Source organism: Alosa alosa, chromosome 20 (assembly GCF_017589495.1).
Source record: "Alosa alosa isolate M-15738 ecotype Scorff River chromosome 20, AALO_Geno_1.1, whole genome shotgun sequence".
In the NCBI taxonomy this organism is placed as follows: Eukaryota; Metazoa; Chordata; class Actinopteri; order Clupeiformes; family Clupeidae; genus Alosa; species Alosa alosa.
Window position 1 is genome coordinate 7061734 of NC_063208.1, and position 18775 is coordinate 7080508.

At 39.2% G+C, this 18775-nt stretch overlaps 2 protein-coding genes across 12 annotated transcripts; both read right to left on the minus strand.

The window, feature by feature from the left end:
• Positions 1 to 2080: 2080 nt before the first annotated feature.
• Positions 2081 to 7959, minus strand: LOC125285796. Of its 5 annotated transcripts, none has more exons than XM_048230413.1 (10): positions 7323 to 7958; positions 6880 to 7054; positions 6311 to 6353; positions 6059 to 6163; positions 5580 to 5671; positions 5373 to 5415; positions 5179 to 5241; positions 4918 to 5004; positions 3134 to 3217; positions 2081 to 3027 (listed from the first exon to the last, which is right to left on the minus strand). In XM_048230413.1, exons 3-10 carry the CDS (start codon positions 6333 to 6335, stop codon positions 2912 to 2914), a joined length of 615 nt encoding a protein of 204 aa, XP_048086370.1. In that variant the 5' UTR covers positions 6336 to 6353; positions 6880 to 7054; positions 7323 to 7958; the 3' UTR covers positions 2081 to 2911. The 5 variants fall into 5 exon arrangements, with proteins under 5 accessions (XP_048086370.1, XP_048086375.1, XP_048086373.1 ...); XM_048230418.1 differs by having other exon boundaries at positions 6307 to 6353; positions 7323 to 7956; XM_048230416.1 differs by lacking the exon at positions 6880 to 7054 and having other exon boundaries at positions 7323 to 7959.
• Positions 7960 to 8078: 119 nt separating this feature from the next.
• On the minus strand, positions 8079 to 16171 carry LOC125285797 (consortin-like). Of its 7 annotated transcripts, XR_007192065.1 has the most exons (9): positions 16116 to 16171; positions 15646 to 15692; positions 15394 to 15456; positions 15200 to 15286; positions 11274 to 11474; positions 10158 to 10192; positions 10001 to 10063; positions 9761 to 9847; positions 8079 to 9002 (listed from the first exon to the last, which is right to left on the minus strand). XR_007192065.1 is itself a non-coding variant. In XM_048230419.1 (6 exons), the coding sequence occupies exons 2-6, from the start codon at positions 15655 to 15657 to the stop codon at positions 8812 to 8814; spliced, it is 435 nt and encodes a 144-aa protein (XP_048086376.1). In that variant the 5' UTR covers positions 15658 to 15692; positions 16116 to 16168; the 3' UTR covers positions 8079 to 8811. The 7 variants fall into 7 exon arrangements, 3 of the variants coding, with proteins under 3 accessions (XP_048086376.1, XP_048086378.1, XP_048086377.1); XR_007192064.1 differs by lacking the exon at positions 11274 to 11474 and having other exon boundaries at positions 16116 to 16169; XR_007192067.1 differs by lacking the exon at positions 11274 to 11474 and having other exon boundaries at positions 15646 to 15685; positions 16116 to 16155.
• Between the last annotated feature and the right edge of the window lie 2604 nt (positions 16172 to 18775).

The window sequence follows — 18775 nt, forward strand, 5'->3', positions numbered from 1 at the left end:
ACAAAGACGTATAGCCCTGCAACAATCTATCTAAAATAAAAACCTTTTGGGAGTACTATTCATGATATGTAGTAAAATGTCGAAGTTGTTGGACGTTTATATGGCTTAAACTGTATGTTTCATTCGTCCCCTTATGTTGTTTCAACTGTCCCGACCATGGAGGGACGGATGAAACATTACGCACGTCCCACTTTTCTGTAATAATTCCTGAACGGTTTTGTTCAAAGCTGAAAATGCATCTGTATTTGACAGAGGTTACTAGTGACCAAATATTAGCTTTCAGTGTGGTACGATCGCTTTGTAAATTACGTTTAATTAAAAAGTGTTTCAACTGTCCCTGCTCTCCGTTACTTTTTTGACAAGCATCCTTGACAGGGCGACCAAGTCGGCGGCGATGTGTAGGCTACGTACAGTTAAGGTCAAGTCTCAAACCCTAATTTCAACTGCTTAACAGCTTATCTTGGAACACATGCCTCATAGGCCTACCACAGAATGCTATCTTTATAACGCAGAATTTACCCCGTTTTGGACACATCTGTGTGCGCGACTTACCGTAAGTCCGACTCGATTCCCCATCTCTGCAATAACCAGGTTTAACTTTGCCATGCATGAAAGTTTTTTAAAACTCCTAAAAAACTATTAAAATGAATAAACTTCACGAGATTGAAAACTTACCTAATGTGGATGTAAGGTGGTGTGTAGATATTTTGGATAATTAGTTGCCTCTTCAGAAACACTTAAAGTCTCCACCCTACTCATGCCTACGTGACAGATCTCAACTGCTCAGAAAACGACTCCTCCCTAACCCCTTTTAGCCTTACGGACCGTTCGGTATGGAATGGCTCGAGATATAATTCACGGGAGGACGGGACAGATAGGCTATGCAGAATGTTGAAGACATGAAAAAACCCTTGACACTGTTAAATCAGAGTAGCTTGACACATTTCCAGGAACCGTACAGTCCCTTTGCCGTCCTGGGAGATTTGTGTGTTATATCTAATGCATTTTTTTTTTCACATCAGTCATACAGTGCATCAAAACAAATTCTTATATGACATAAGGTTGAATAACAAATAGCCTATGTCAGTCTTAGCGGGTTCCAACCGGTAGTCCATGGTTTGAAGGCATAGCCCTCAAGGGTCAAATACTTAAAGGCTGATCTAATCATTCAGTAACTTAATACATTGTTATTCCTAGACCTGCCTTTAGGTTCCAACAGAGAAGACACAAAAACAGAAACAAAGACAGACAAAGGCATAGAAAAAAAAAAAGTTATATTAAGTGGAGATGTAACACAATAGAGGTCCAGTTATTGAGAAATACTTCTGACTTTAGCTGTAACACTGCAGTGGTATATTCCAAGTGATGCACCTCTTGGACTATCCCTCCATTGGACTATAGTGGGGGGCTGCGGCTTCAACCACGAGGCCGTGATGACTTTATTTGCAATTAGCAGAAGTGTCCTTAACAATTTTGCATGGCTACCTTCCAGGAAGTCCTCCGGGACTATGCCCAATAAAAAATGTATTGGTTCCATCGGTAGGTCTATAGATAAGCATTGCTTTATTTATCTTTGTATATTTTTCCAATATTCTAATACTTTTGGACAATCCCAGAATATATGTGTGTGATGTCCAAGTAAGTCACAACCCCTCCAACACTCAGGTGAAGTATTACCCCATCTTGACGTAACAAGTAAAATATCTAATTTTTTAGCTTCCAAGTTTGCACATTTCTTGAATCATTGTTCACATTTTAATAACCACAAGTAAATATGTAACAAATATAGTAAAAACAGCTCCACATCACATGGATTGATTGTACATTTCTACAACTTAGTTTGTGTCCAACACTTTTAATTACTGATTAAAGTAATACTTGTCAATGAATATGTCAGGGATATCACAGTGCCATGTTGTAGGCTACTATACTACACTACACAGGCTGAGAAAATCCCTTGAGGGACTGGGATGTATACTGCAGGTCTAGCAGTAGCAGTTACAAGCTGTTGAGAAGCAATGACACAATCTTGCATGTCATCAACATTTTTTGCCAACAAAGTCATCATAGACCATCATAGTAACCAGAAAATCATTTCACCTTTAATCATAAAGAAACAAATATTTGGAATGATTTGAATGAATTTGAGCCTGCTTCAGTAGTGCTCTGTTATTCTTTAGACACCACAAAACAGGTCTTAAAGGTGCTCTAAGCGATGGTGGGTAATGTCACTTCTGTTGACATTCAAACAAAACAGAGAGCTAGCTGGCTGCTTTCTCCTCCTCCCCCCTCCTGTGCAAATGATGTTGTTGCCCATAGAAGGCAAATCCGTTTAAACATAGACTGTTAAACAATATCCCCCGACCTCAGAGATGTTAAACAATATCCCCGACCTCAGAGATGTTAAACAATATCCCCCGACCTCGGAGATGACTAGAACAGCTGGTCAGGTGAAATTGATTGAGCCACAGAATAACTGCAGTCTTATTTGTTATTAGGCCTGCGTGCAGTTGTTAGATGGCACATAACACAACAGTAGCATAGTCTTCTTTTCCTCGACTCTCCAGCATTCTCTCAGCATTCCCTTTATTAATGGCCTCAGTGCGGAAAATTACAATAATGACCTCATGTCGGAACGTTTTTAAAAAAATTTAAGTACCGCCACAACGACAATGGAAAAAAAATGTCGGAGTGGTGGGACGTTTGAAAACAATGGAAGTGCCGCCACTCCGATAATTAGACGTCAGTGTCTGTGGACATTAAGAGAGGAACCAGGAAATCACAATGAAAAATCCCTGTTCTTTAGGATGTAGAAACTAAAACCAGCCCGATAACTACTGTATAAGACAATCTGTCCATGGAATGTTTGATCTCTGGCTGGTTTGTTGGCCGTGCTTCATGATGCAGCAAGTCATTGACCCCTGTTCCACCAGCTGGAGATCCATGTCCACACAACCTGCAGAGGCCTTCTGAAAATATGAACCCAGGTCTGTTCACAAGACGGTACAACGGCTCTTTGTCTTTGGTCTGTGACAGAGGAAAAGCAAAGACAAACCAATGTAATCTCATTAGTTGTTTGTGTGTCCTGACCTGTCCAGAAACAGACTAAAAGTATACCCTGATGTTTGCCCACCCTTTGAAACTGTGCCGACATCAACATTTTCAGCCCTGTTTTTGATTATCCTTGGTGCATGATGAATATCTGGGTCGCCACCTCCTGTAAATGGGATCATTGAAAACAAGAGTCAGAGATAAGATAAGACAAGTAACCTCATCTGAACAAGCTTCAATCTGTGAGTTAGCAAAAACCCTGTCCACAAATTGTTTTCCAAAAGTTGTGTCCCTGACCAAAAGTTTTTCTCATGAGAGACCCTCCTCTGGGGTACAGAGCTTATGCAGCCCCCATGTCTCTTAGTGCCCCATTGTATGAAATCATATGCACTTATTTATTTATGGTACTTCTTTATTCTTTTACTATGTATTCAGGCACACACATATACTGGGTTAGGCATGGGTTAAGGTTAGGGTTAAGATTAAGTGCCTTTAAGTCAATGGTGGCAGCGCTGCCTGGAAGACGACGTTGGGGGCATAAAACACCATCGAGCATTACTGTCATTACACTATCCTACACTGAGCAATACACTAACCCAGGGCTCTACAGTGCGTATTTCACTTTCGCACATGCGAGTAAAAATGATGCCGCGTCGCGAGTGCAAAAAATATTTAGGCGCACTGGTGCGAATGACTTCTAACCATGTCAATGTTTGTCTACAAAATACACCGCAACATCGAGAAACATTACTGGTGCAAACCATAGAATCACGCGTCGCGAATGCAGCATAAAAAACTACACCTCCCATCAACATTAGCAGTTTTATGTTGTGACTTCGCTAGTAGTCGCTTCTATCAAATCCAAGAGCACAGAAAAAGCGGAAAAGTTAGACTAGCCAGCCAAGATGGGATGAGATTCTGAGAATGCAGTGAGAGAAAAGAAAGGTAACCTAACATGCCTTTTAGCCCAGTTGACGTATTGGCTGCAATATGCAAAATATAGCTGTAGCGAACCGGCACAAAAGTAGCCTCCCGTAATACTCCCATTTTATTCAAAGGTAGAACGCTACTGACAACTCCAGGCTTCCACGCATGCTTGTTTGTTTACACGAATACAAGCTGAAGTACAAAACGAAAGTAGGCCCTAACGTTTGCCTACTGCCCCTATCAATGCAGATATTTCAAATAAAAACTAAAAGTATAAAACATATATCCTTGATTAGCCTATGTTGGGTTTTGTGGAAGAGAAAATGGACTGTTTTAGTAGTAGTATTAGGCAGTATGCAGTCAGATAGGTCACCATGGGCATATTTGGTTTAGCTGTAGATGGATTCACAAATAAATAAATTAGCCTACATTTGGCAGGATACTTGATATACAGGCTAAATGCAAATATGGCAATGTATTATATTATTTTACATTAACAAAATGTAGGAAAATAGAACAGACTGAAAAATAAAGTAGGCAATGATCTTTAAAATCCTGTTTCCTGTAGCCTAAATGTTGTCAGTCATTCTTAATATTCGCAATTGGTTTAACTGTTAGCTGCAGTGTAATGTTAGATTATGTGTAAGTTAAGTACAGAACTGACTGTCCGCCCAAATTTTTGTCTGTGCTCCTAAATTCTTTAACTTGGGCGCACAAGTGCTCCTGAAAAAAATGTTAGTGTAGAGCCCTGCACTAACCTTTCCCTCGGGCACTGATGATAACTGTTGACATTAGATTCCCCATCATTGGATTGAGAGAAAGGTAACACACACTACCCCCCCCCCCCTCTCTCCAACACACACACACACACACATACACACACACACACACACACACACACACATAACAGGCTAAATGTATACCCTGATGTCTACTCACCCTTTGAAATTGTGCTAGTGTCGATCTTTTCAGACTTGTTGTTTCTGACTATCGGCGCATGATAAATATCTGGGTCGCCACCTCCTTCTAATGGGAGGAAAGAGTCAGACCAAACAAGAGCCAGTGGTGAATATTAGTCGAGTAAAAGACAAGTAATAGTTTGCCAGCCACTCATTCCTTCAGGTACCAGGGTCAGGAGCGCCAGACTTAGATAGATAGATAGATACTTTATTGATCCCCAAGGGGAAATTCAAGACTTACCATTGACCACTCTGGCTGTAATTTCTCTGGCTTTGTTGCCTTCCACAAAAGCTTCACTCCTAACTAAAAACAATTAGAATATTTAGAACATAATGTAACACTTTTACCACACTTTTACTTTTACCCCCAGAGGTAGGTTTATTATTATCTTTATTATTATTATTATTATTATTATTATTATTATTATTATCTACCTGCTTCAGCGATCTCAGTCTCATCTGGACAAGGTTTGCTGCGCTGTGAGAGTTATGTTCATAAACATGTATGTTATTAGTCATTGATAGATTTCATATTTTGAAATACAAAGGCATGACCAACAGGTCAATGTTATTTTTATCTTACTAATAACGTATCACTAATCACAACTTTTCACCCACCAGTGAAGTAAACATCTGATTTACCTTTCTATGAGTTGTATCAGTGTTGATAATGTCTCCAACTTGGTTTTCAATTATTTGTGGAGCATGTGTTATTTTTTTATAACCTGATGCTCCTGTTGGAAAAAGGGGGAAAAATCACCAAAAGAGACATGTATTTATATTTTATTTGTAGGTCTTAGCTACAACATGTCTGTTCCATAACACTGTTTTGTAGATTGTGTGGTTTGTATTTACCAATGTATGTTTCGTCATGCTCTCTGGATAAGTTTTTTTTGGTTACACTTTACCTGAAGGTAAAAGTGACATGACACTGTCACAAACGTGTCATAAACATTTTAAACAAGTCATAAACGTTTATGACATAAGGCTTCTGTTAAGTGTCATTCGGTTTTTGTCATGACAAGTTAGGGTTAGTTAGTGTTAGGTTTATGACCAAAGATTCTGACAGTGTCATGTCACTCTTATGTAGATACCTTCAAGTAAAGTATTTTTATATATACCTGTGGTGTTCATTGGGCATTGAAGATCATTTCCTATCCAATTGTTAGTAATAATAGGATGGTTAACAAATTCTCCATTTCCAGCTGATATTTTGGAATTGCGTGCTAAAACACATAGACAGAAAGAGAAGATATACAATATGTCAATAGAACAATAGACTCAATAGAAGATGTATGCATTGACGCTTATGTATATGACTGGCATATTTCTCTAATGGGAAACAGCATATGGAATAGGATAATCACACCTACTTCGAGGATATTGTTGTCCAGCCATTCCTTCAGTGATCACAGACTATATAAATAAAATAACAAAATATTGCATAATCTTTACCAATAAGGAAGATGTACAAATAATAAAAGACTTTCTTTAAGATAAAATATTGCAATCTACGCTACACTATAGACTGTAGTGTACAAATAGATCTATTACAGGAATTCAGAGCTCTCTTTCTACAGACTGCTGACAGTGCCTTGTTAATAACTGACACTGTTAGTAACTAACAGTGTCAGTTATTAACAGCTTCTGAATCCTTTCAATGCTATTTTTTCTGAAATTAATAAATGCCTTTCTCTGTTACAATCACCATCATCAAAACTATCAACAACTAAGATAGATGACACTGACATACCTTTACAAAAAGTCCAAACTTTGTCAATTAAAACCTGATGAAAGTGACACTATGATATATCTTAGCATACTGATCATACTGTACGGAACTGTGCACAGACTTCAAGATTCTCATTTAGCTTGGAGGATTAATTCGGAGCATATCTGTGTGTTGGCCAACTGTTTCATTTATACAAAAATGGTGATTTACAGTCTTTGCGATGAAAGGTGCGTATCTGTAGACAAATACGGATGCAGGGTCACGCTGGGTCAGCACTGGTTCTGGGAAGAACAGTCTTCAGGGAATATCCTGTGCGTTGTTGTTTTGTTTTTTAATTACATTACTTGTCGCCCTACAATGAACAAGCTTCATTCTTCTTCCACTTCTAATGAAACATGCAAAAACAGCAGATAAAACGGTTTCTCATTACATACAGATAGAGCAGGTTCTCATCACATATAAACAGATTCAGATACAGATTCTTATCTTTCACTCCTACAGCTGCGAACACATGTCAAAACTTTGACTCATGCAACCGAGACTACTTTCTCTGAATATTTTAACTGTTCATTTTCACCAAGTGCATTTTGTCAATAACAGACATGGCCGTTTTTTAAAATCACATCTAGTTTTTATGGATAACAGTCACTCACCAAATGGAAGTATACAGTGCATTCCACTTCTGAACTGGAAAGAGGAAGTCTTGATCAACCACTGAAAATACTCAGCTTAAACACATGCGCAGAGAGATGACAGGATATGTTTATAACTAGTGTGTGTGTGTATATGTGTGTGTGTGTGTGTGTGTGTGTGTGTGTGTATGTGAATGAGAAAGAGAAAGAGAGAGAGAGAAAGAGAAAGAGAGAGAGAGAGAGCGCCGGCGTATGTACAGTAAAAGGACACGCCCTTCCGTAGCTGGTTTCATTGTTTTCTTTCATTCCAGGTCATGTGAACGGGCTGTTCATGATATGATGACACGGTAGCTTGAAGTGCATTTAGCAATAGTCCATCAACTACTTTTACAGTTAGTCCATGAACTAAAAGGCACCCAAAAACACCAACATGATATATTACAAGGTTGGAACATTGTGTTCCATACTGTGCAGGTGACAGTGGCTTGTCTGACAGTCAAGTAAATAAAAAAAAAAGTTTTGTCTTTTAAACATCAGTCAATGACTGATCATGTACACTATACCGTCAAAAGTTTGGGTCCCTTAAAAATGTACATTCCACTCCATTATAGACAGAATACCAGCTGATATCAGTTGTATACGTTTTTTTTCTAAATTTAAATTGTGTGTTTATTTATGGAGTGGAATGGACATTTCTAAGTGACCCTAAACTTTTGACCGGTAGTGTATTTTAAAACAAATTCATGATTGTGTGCCTGGAAAAGAAGCATACAGCACTTGAGGTACTTTTATTTTTATTTGTATTTCATAATGTTTTTCTTTGACAATCACACAAATATCAATATAAAATATCAAACACGTTTTATTTTTCTGTCATCTCTGTAATGTCACGGAGGCAATTTTAAGTTATAAGTGAAAGGTAATCATTGTAATTAGCATATGACATAAATTATATATCATACAGCCTCAGAGTCTCTTCCCGATGATATTGGATTCTTTCAAAGGTTGCAGTTGCAATCTATTGGTTAGTAAATAACAGCCTGCATACATGCACAGAGAACTCTGTTGCTCACCAAGGCAGGAGGAATTAACAGAGTCCTGCTGAAGTTGTTATTAGAACACCAATCCCTTTTTAAAAACAAAATGCAAAATGAGAGGTGAAAAATGAGATGTTAAAATGAGATGCAAATACACTCTTTGATTTTTAGATCTACAGGCATCAATGGCTTTGCAAGATACTGTAGTTGGCTGGTACCAGATTTCCCTCGGTTATTGTCCCAGATTTCTAAACATATCCCTATCAAATAAAAGTGGAGGCTGTTAATTGTTGTGGCTTACACCTAGAGGCACCCCAACCAGGCCCCTGAGTAAGCCTGCAGCCAATAAGAATAGTGCAAATGCATGACATTTCATGTAGCTGTATCCCATGCTGTGTGCCACAACAGAGCACTTTGGTTTTAATAAATGTTTAATCGCAATTAGGACGGACAGCGGTAAAGACATTCATAAGTTACAACTTCTCATCACCTTGAGAAGTCACATTACTAAAGTTCAGCACCTGTGCCATATACACCTTTATGTTGTTGAAGAATGCCGTGCACATGGGGGACTTGGGGTCACCCACCATGCAGTAGATTGTCGTCCCAACAACACCGAATCCCAAGGCAACCAGACACAGGAGACGGAGGGGCAACCAAGAGTCTGCAGGGAAAACGCACAACATTTATGATAAGGTGTCCTTGTTCATATAGTGCATTTTCTATCACAATGGATACTACAGTACATTTTGGCATTATTAATGCCATCAGTTTTCCAAACATCAATAGGCTACCAATTCATCAAACCGGGGGGCTAGCCCCAAACTATACTTTAAAAAAGCCTAATTAACTTCAAGCTTATGTAGCAGGTTATGTCTCCGCCTCCTTTGTAACCTTAATTGTAATTATACATTTTTCTTGTTCATCGCACCCCACCTGACATGTCTCTATTCCCTACTAGTGGGGCCCACCCCACACTTTGATGACCACTGCGCATAGTGTACAGTAACAATTCAGTCTAATAAGTTCGGATCCCAGCCCATCTCTCTCTCTCCCACTTGCTTCTCTCTTCCACCCACTCTTCATTGTCCTATCTGAATTAAGGCTAAAAGCCCCAAACTATACTTTTAAAAAGCCTAACTCAATTCAAGCTTACACATACGGACGAAACGGATCAACCTAAAGGATGGAACAAACACGTCCATTTACGTAGGAAAAGGGAGCATTGCAACCAATGTTGCACCAATGCAACAAAGTATTTTCCGCCCAATGCAAATAAACTGCACTCTGTCTGTCTACATTAAGGTCTGGAGATGTCCCCCTCCACTGGATTGAGAGAACAGTAACTCGATCTCTCTCCCTCTTTCTCTCTCTCTCTCTCACACACACATATGCACACAAATGTACTTGATGGCTGCCCACCGTCTGCAACTATTTGAGCGTCGATCTTTTCACACTTCTGGACTTTGACCTTCGGTTCATGATGAATATTTGTGTCGCCAAATCCTCCTAATGAGAGAAGAGACAAAAAATACAAAAGCCACAGATGAATATTATCTAAACAGAACAAACATCAACCTTTGCCATGTGTGAGTTAGAAAAATCCCACTTCTCCACATCCCCGAAACTTCATTCCCTCAGGGTCAGGAGCACCAGACTTACTACGAGTTAATCCAGCCCTAATTTCTTTGGCTTCTTTGGCTTCCACAACTGCTTTGTTTGTAACTAGAAAACAGAATATTTCAAATATAACTGATCACTTTTGCCACATGTTTAGCATATAAGTTTTCATGAGGAGCGTTCAAAAAATTGCCCTTACTTGGCATTACTGCAGTCTTTTCTGAAACTCAGTTTCTAAAATATCAACAAGGAAATAAAGATGTTATAAGCACTCAACATAAACATACTGTAGTTCTATCTAAAAGTAGTGTACTCAAACATAATTTTGTCATCGCTAAGTGTGATATTTGAAAACCCTAAATATAGGCAAAATACTAAAACATCTCTTACATTATACATTTCACGAATCTGAAATAAGGTTTCGTCTTTCTCATTAGTAGTTTAATAATCTCAGCATGGGGTATCATATGCATCAGGCAATCAAGATCAGGCAAAGAACAATTTTTTCTCACACACACATTTATCAAAGTCAAAGTCAAAGTCTGTGCACCTAAACATACAAAGAGATCAAATTACGTTTTTCTCCCACAAGACACAATTTTAAGTCCATTTATTCCTCAAAAATGTTTTTGAAATTGTGCCATCAATTCCTATCATTGTTTCATAGTATCATTGTATCATTACACCTCCCTGCACACACACATGCCTTTGTCCATACAATGAGTTAATTAAGAACCACATTAAAACTGCTAAGAACATTTCTATCATCATACAACACATGATATGCCATCTGCACACCAGTTACCGGAACAGAAGTATCAAATAAGAACAACTTTAAGAACTAGGTTAGTCTCCAACGGAAGAATGAATTCAACAGGCAATAGAAGTATCAATTATAAGGAACATTACAAACTATGTTAAACTTTAACAGAAGAGTCCTTTCAAAGGACACACACACACAAACAGGTGCCCTCTTCCCTTCCTGTCTATTATTGTGCACTGTGTGATTTGTGTGTCTTCGGCTCTCCAACTTGGTAGTAGATATTTATCACATGTCATTAGTGTCACATTTTCTGTTTTTCTGCAATAAAAAAATAAATAAGAAGAGAGCATTTTTACAGAAAAAAATGATAGATAGATAGATCTGAAAGATCTCTTTACAGTCTTTGAGATGACTACAGTCTTTGAGATGGGTCAGCACTGGTGCAACAGGTTTCAGGGAATATCCTGTGCGTTGTTGATTTGTTTACTCTACTGTAATTGAACAGTGCCAGTATAAGCTTAGTAATTCCAAAAAGCGGCAATAGTCACTCACCGAATGGAGGTTCTAAACAGGAAGAGGAAGTATTTCTGCACACGCCAAACGCATGCGCAGACAGATGTGTTCTCTCTTTTTTTTTTTTTTTTAAATAGTCGTAAACAGTACATTAAAAGTCAAGCAGTGCAAGGCAAACTATTGTAAACACATTAAGTGTTTTGCCTATGTTGCGTAGTGTTGGAGAGGAACTCTTCTGATCTGTGAGGGAAGAAGGAGGTTCTGCTTACAGTCTTCCTGAGCGGGAGATGTGTGAGTGTGTGTGTGTGTGTGGGTGGGTAGGGGGTGTTACTGAGACAGGATGTTTATAATAAGTGTGTGTGTGTGTGTGTGTGTGTGTATGTGTGTGAGAGAGAGCGAGAGAGAACCTGCCTAGTATGTAAAAGTACACAACCTTCCATCTGTAGTTGGTCTCATTGTTTTCTTTGTATGAACAGGTTGGTCATGATATGATTATGATGACACAATGGCATAAAATGCTTTTACAATTTGTCATAAAATCTTAAAGGCACCATAAACACCAAACATGATACATAACAGGGCTGGAGCCACATCCATTATCACTATATGCAGATTCCTTTGCAAGTAATTCAGTGGCTAGTATATGACACAGTCACTAAAGTAAATCTGAAGTTTTGTCTTTTAAACATTGATCAATGACTGTTGATGCATACCGGTATTAAAATTAATAAATGATTGTGTGCGTGGGAAAAGAAGCATACAACACTTGAGGTACTTTTATTTATTTATTTGTATTTATTTGTATTTGTATGTATATTTGTATTATTTGTATATTTATTTGGCCAGATTTCAAGTAGCTATAAATCAGACTGTGTAGGCCTACCGCAACACTTTGGTTGTAATAAAGCTTAATCATAATTAGTACATGGACTGAGCAGTGAATACATTCATGGGCTACAACGTCACATCACCTTAGAAGTCACATCACTAGGGATGTGAATGGGGGGCTGCATAGCCTAGCCTATTAAAAATGCTTTGATATGATTTGAGAGGTAACTCTCTCTGAAATGCCTGTGTGATATGTAGGCCTACTCAATGCCCGTGTGATATGTAGGCCTACTGTACTCAATGCCCGTGTGATATGTAGGCCTACCGTACTCAATGCCCGTGTGATATGTAGGCCTACAGTACCCAATGCCCGTGTGATATGTAGGCCTACAGTACTCAATGCCCGTGTGATATGTAGGCCTACAGTACTTAGTGCCTGTGTGATATGTAGGCCTACAGTACTCAATGCCCGTGTGATATGTAGGCCTACAGTACTTAATGCCCGTGTGAGGGCAGCCGTGGCCTACTGGTTAGCACTTTGGACTTGTAACCGGAGGGTTGCCGGTTCAAACCCCGACCAGTAGGAAGCGGCTGAAGTGCCCTTGAGCAAGGCACCTAACCCCTCACTGCTCCCTGAGTGCCGCTGTTGTTGCAGGCAGCTCACTGCGCCGGGATTAGTGTGTGCTTCACCTCACTGTGTGTTCACTGTGTTCTGAATGTGTTTCACTAATTCACGGATTGGGAACCAAATTTCCCTCATGGGATCAAAAGTATATATATATACTTATATGTAGGCCTACAGTGCCTGTGTGATATGATATGTAGGCCTACTCAATGTAGACATGACATGAACATGTGTGAGTGCCATTACATGCTGAGTACATTTACCTGCTTCATCTCTCTCCCTCACCTGGACAAGACTTTCAGCACTGAGATAATTTAAGACATTCTGGCCTAAGCTGCAAGAGAAGCTGAAAAATATGCGGGTGGACACCTCCACAACCACCTGGATTACTGACAGACAGACAGTTTGTACAAAGTGAGGACATATGTGTCAGTACCACCACAGACTAATATATATAAAGACTTCCAACACAACTGTCTGCGAGACCTGTCACGTGCAGAAATTCCCAGACGAATCTGCAGTTTTGTGGTAAGACATCTGGGGTGGAGCATTAAGCCTTATTTGTAGTCAATGTTAAAAACGAATACAGACACAGCCCCCATCCAAATACGGATGAATTGGATCAACATATGAAAGAAACGTGTCCATTTACATATGAAAAAGAAGCATAAACTAGGCTTCAGACAGAGTACAGGGAACTGCACTTAGTAGAGTGGTACAGGATGTGTGTGTGCGTGTATGTGTATGCGCGCGTGCGTGCTTGCATGTATGTGTATGTGTGCATATATCATAGAAACAAATTTGTTTTAGGTTGAGTCCGTCAGATCCTCACATTTCAAGATAAATTGTGCTGCTAGGGCAGCAGAGAGCAGACTGGTTATCTCTATGGAATATGGGGAAGAAAGCCTGTCTTATGTTTTCATACTTTTCACAGTGTAGAAAGAAGTGCTCCTCTGTCTCAACCATCTTTGCCTGGCATGACCAAATATTCTTTGTTCTCTTGGCAGCCAGGTGTATAAGTATAGTATAAGTATATATACTCTTTTGATCCTGTGAGGGAAATTTGGGTTAGGTGCCTTGCTCAAGGGTACTTCAGCCGTGCCTACTGGTCGGGGTTCGAACCGGCAACCCTCCGGTTATAAGTCCGAAGCGCTAACCAGTAGGCCACGGCTGCCCCAAGGTGTATCCCGTGTCTGCCTGTTTCTATTGCTAGATTGTGGTCACTGAGCCTGTACTTGGTTAGGGTTTGCCTCTGCTTTGTATCTCTGACAGAGACGAGATACTCTGCCAATTCATATTCTCTTTTTAGGATCAGATAGGAATTCATTCTACTTTGAATTTGGTTTGTCCAATGTTCTAAATATTCTTCTTTTGCTTGATTCATTATTTTGTTGACTCTAATTGATGTTTGGGAAACAGAGCTGGACTGAGGTTTATGTGTATTAGTTATTGTTATTGAATTAGTTAGCTTCAGTACCAGCTGGCTCAGAGTGCTCTTCAGGGTTCATCTCCTGCGTTTTCAGTGCCTCAAAATGGAAGGAGTTCTCGGGACTGCTGTTCAGGTACATCCAGAATTTTAAGATTATTTTCTGAATTGGTAAGGCCAATGGAAACTGGCCTAATTCTGCCCTACATGCATTATTGGGTGTTTTTGATTGAACTTTAAGTATTGATCGGCAGAATTCTGCATAGGGTTTCGGTTGGATGCTTGTCCCACTTCGTGTAGTCATGCATAGTGGACCCCAAACCTCACTTCCATATAACGCAATAGGCTGGATTATACTGTCAAATATTTTACACCAGATTGTAATTGGGATGTTTATTTTGTGAAATGTTCTTTTTATGGCATAGAGTGCCCTGCGGGCTTTTGCTTTAAGTGTATTCACTGCCAACTCCCTGATGCAGTAATGATTAGACCAAGGTAGGTATACTGCATTGTGTGTTCTAGGGCGGTGCTGCCTAGGGTGAAAGTGTATCTATTTTCCTGACACCTGGCTTTTTTTTTTAATCATAATTTTGGTCTTTATTGGGTTTACTGCCAGGGCCCAGGACTGACAGTACTGCTCTAGCAGATCGAGGAGCTGCTGTAAGCCCTGTTCTGAGGGTGACAGGAGCACCAGGTCATCGGCAAAGAGCAGGAATTTGACCTCTGTTTCTTGGAGTCTGAGTCCAGGGGCTGTAGACTGTTCCAACTGCACCGCTAATTCGTTTATGTAAATATTGAACAATGTTGGACTCAGACCACAGCCCTGTCTCACACCTCTATTTTGTGTAAAAAACTCTTTGTTTTTCTCCAATTTTAATACTGCATTTAGAATTTGAGTACATTGATTTAATTATATCGTATGTTTTACCCCCTACACCACTTACCACTTATACGGTTACACAGTTTAATCCATCATGCCAAATAGAGTCAAATGCTTTTAAAGTCTCTCTCTCTTACACACACACACACACACACACACACACACACACACAAATAACAGACCAAAAATATACTCTGTTTACCCACCCTTTGAAACTGTGCTAGTGTCGATCTTTTCAGACTTGTTGTTTTTGATCTTCGGTGCATGATAAATATCTGGGTCGCCACCTCCCTCTAGAAAAGACAAAACAAGAGCCAGAGATGAATATTAGACGAGTTAAAGACGTGGTTTGCCAGCTACTCATTCCTTCACTGACCAGGGTCAGAAGTGCCAGACTTACCATGAATCACTCTGGCCCTAATTTCTCTGGCTTCGTTTCCTTCCACAACAGCTTCATTCCTTACTAAAAAAGCAGAATATTTAGAATGCAATTTCTCACTACCACATGTGGAACATATGAGTTTTCATAAGGGCTAATTTATTTCCTGTGAAACAATGAAAATACATTTTTCCTCTGGGAGAGCCCCCCTCCCTTCTTTCTCCCTCCCCCTCCCCTGGCCACACAGACCCCCACGCCCTTCCAGAAACTGACCTTACTTGGCATTGCTGAAATCGTTCCAGAAGATCAGCGTCTAAAATCTCAATAAGGAAATACAGATGTTACGGCCAAACTCACTCATCATTGAAATAGTTCCAACTAAAAATGTCTTCTGAAACAACATTTCATCATCATTAAGAGTTCTGTTTGAAAAACATTGTAACCAACAAACTAAAACTAGAACATTCACTCAGAAGAAAATAATATGATGGACAACTAAACAGCACTCCAGCATATTTTGAAATCTGTCAGACAACTTAATCAATTACTTTGGTTGTGTCCCAACAAACATAATGTCAGTTTAAAGTAACGCCACATAGTTTTTATCTTAAAATAAACAAACATTACAAACATAATCAAGGAACATACATTGCGTTGCCTCAGTGTTTGAAACAGACTTTACTTTGTCATGATGAATGTCTTTTTAAAATGTATCCATAAACTACATTAGATTAAAAACTTACATGACTAGTTCGGTGTGTCTGTCAGTGTCTGTCGCGCAAGACTTGCATCATTTCCTGTATCACTGACTTTAAACAAGCTGACGAGGAAGTCGGCATATATGAATAAACGACCAATGTCATTGTTCTATGAGAGGGACTTGGAAACTTTTAGGGCCCATTACACCCTGTTGTATCAGAGAGATTTTTGTGTTAGGATTAAGAGATCATTGAATACACATTCATGTTAGCGAAGACAAAAAGGACAAATGTTTGGTTTGGCTCTGCTCAGAGGCAATATGCTCCAAAAGTGTGAGACATTTGGACCCGTACCGTATTGATGTGACATCTTTATCAAGTATATGACAATGAACTTGAACTTGAACATACTTTCAAGGTCAATACTTATCTACTAGTAACTTAATTGTATTTCAGCAAAACTAATTACTAGTTTTGCTGAAATACAATTAAGAAACATCTTCAATGAAGGATAGATTTTATTCATTGACATACAGCACCTCCCTGTGGTTTTATGCATCTACTGCACAAGAGAGTTATTTTCATGCAGGGACATCAGACTTCTGGTTAGCGTTTCAGCCATTTAACATTAACCTGTTAGAGATTACGGACTGGACTGTAAAAGTGACTGAAATGTAGTCAGATTTGCGGGCGTGCTCCGAATACAGAGATTACATCATGTAGTTAGGATACAGTTACATTTTGATTTTGTATTTTGTTGTATAATTGTGAAATGGCCTTAGGTGCTTTGACGGAAACTTTTATAAATAAAATGAATATATTGTCTGTTATTTCTTTTTTCACACTCCACTTCTAAAACACACTCCACTTCTGACAGTGTCATCTTTCTCTTGCACATGCTTGTCTATCACCTGCTCCATGAGTGCTACTGTATGTGGAGCACAAAGTGTGTCAGTTTGTGGACCTGTGTTCAGTCAATAATGTGGGTTTCCAGGAATCAACCCGGGTTTTTGTACAGTGTAGCCTAGACAGTTGTCTGGTACTGTAGGAGCAGGCTCCGCTTTACTCAGTCTCTTTTTCATATTTTAGAGCAGTGGTTTTCAAATGGGGGTACGTGAAGGCTCTCCAGGGGGTACGTGAGATTTTAAAATATACATATATTTAAAAAGTAGAATCCATGCAAAAATACTTTTAAAAAACAATTATTTCATTATAAGTTCATAAAATGAATGTTATATTTCAGTAGGCTATTCATTATCCTAAAAACCCAGAGTCTCCCCTATACCAGGATGGTTCGACCCAACCCCATACCAGGATGGTTCGATTGCACATGCCACCCGCCATCACCTGTCAATCACTGTCAAAACTCAAACGATGGAGTTGTGGTTGAAGCATAGCGGTAATTCTTGTGCGCTGGTTAGGGGGTACTTAGCTGAAAAAATATTTCACAGAGGGTACATCACTGAAAAAAGGTTGAGAACCACTGTTTTAGAATGCTGGACCAAACTTATAACTGATAAGAAAGAAGACAAAAGGCCGCACTTTGCATACAAAAGTGTTTATTGCAGTGCAATAAACTGGACTGTACTGCAGTACAATAAACTGTACTGCAGTACAATAAACTGGACTGTACTGCAGTGCACTGCAATAAACACTATTGGGTTGCACTTTACTTGAAGGTTATATACATAAGAGTGACATGACACTGAGTATGTTTACATGGACATGTCATAAACATTATAAACAAGTCATAAACGTTTATGGCACAATGGTTCTGTCAAGTGTCATTTGGTTTTTGTCATGACAAGTTAGGGTTATGACAGTGTGATGTCACCTATGTTATGTAGAAACCTAAAGTGTTACCCATTATTGTATACAATGTGCCTATACTATACCTTTTGTCTTCTTTCTTACAGTGTAGCCTACTCATGGAATGGAGGACTCTTGGATCATGAGGAGATAGGCTACTTGCTGAAATTGACAATAAGTGTTACGGGTTAGAAATTGCAATCACTGACATAACAAAGAACCATCAAAAGCTCCTGCCCAATTCTCAGTCAGAAATTGATGTAGGTAGCCTATCTTCTTTGTAATGTAAGTAAGAGTAAGTCTTGTAAGTCAGACAAAAATGCTACACCTGGCCATTATTGGCTAAATTGTTGGGTGACGCAAACAGTTATTTTTTGAAGTGGCAGCAATGTAGAGGTTATGTTGAGGTGAGCGAACACTATGTTAAGTGCAAAGGGTCTGAATATTTATAGGCTGGGTTTTCCCATGCTGCCTTGCGCGCAATTTTATTCACGCTGCTAGGCAGCCTGGATTGCATGGACTTCGTTTTCACCTCAACGAAGGAACCAATCACAGAACGGAGCGGGACAGAAAGACGATGACGAGACGACACACCGAATTGGTAAGTTAAGATAAATTAAGTAAAAAAAACCTGCATAGTTCCCCTTTAATGCTTTACGCTAAACAAGTAATAGCAAATATGCATGCACTCTCTCTTTCTCACAAATGCACAGAAACACACTCTAAACCCGAACTAGTTGTCATTACTAGAAAATTGCATGGAAACCGATTGCCTTAAACCATTCTAGTTTTTACAAAACATAAAACTAAACATGTTTAGTTGTGTCAACTAAGAACCTTATGTTGATGCTGTAGACAAATTAAGCTTACATTAGTAGTCTTTACTAAAAATCTTT

What these genes read in the sequence shown, in the direction of transcription:
- LOC125285796 (XM_048230416.1), bottom strand. Translation starts at nt 6,335, where the DNA reads ATGGCTGGACAACAATATCCTCGAA. An exon ending in ATGCCCAATGAACACCACAG is followed by an intron (nt 5,672 to 6,058) that starts GTATATATAAAA and finishes TTTTTCCAACAG; the next exon opens with GAGCATCAGGTTATAAAAAA. An exon ending in TGTCGGCACAGTTTCAAAGG is followed by an intron (nt 3,028 to 3,133) that starts GTGGGCAAACAT and finishes CCTCTGTCACAG; the next exon opens with ACCAAAGACAAAGAGCCGTT.
- LOC125285797 (XM_048230419.1), bottom strand. An exon ending in CACTAGCACAGTTTCAAAGG is followed by an intron (nt 9,848 to 15,199) that starts GTGGGTAAACAG and finishes TTCTCTCATTAG; the next exon opens with GAGGATTTGGCGACACAAAT. An exon ending in CGCTCAAATAGTTGCAGACG is followed by an intron (nt 9,003 to 9,760) that starts GTGGGCAGCCAT and finishes TTTTCCCTGCAG; the next exon opens with ACTCTTGGTTGCCCCTCCGT.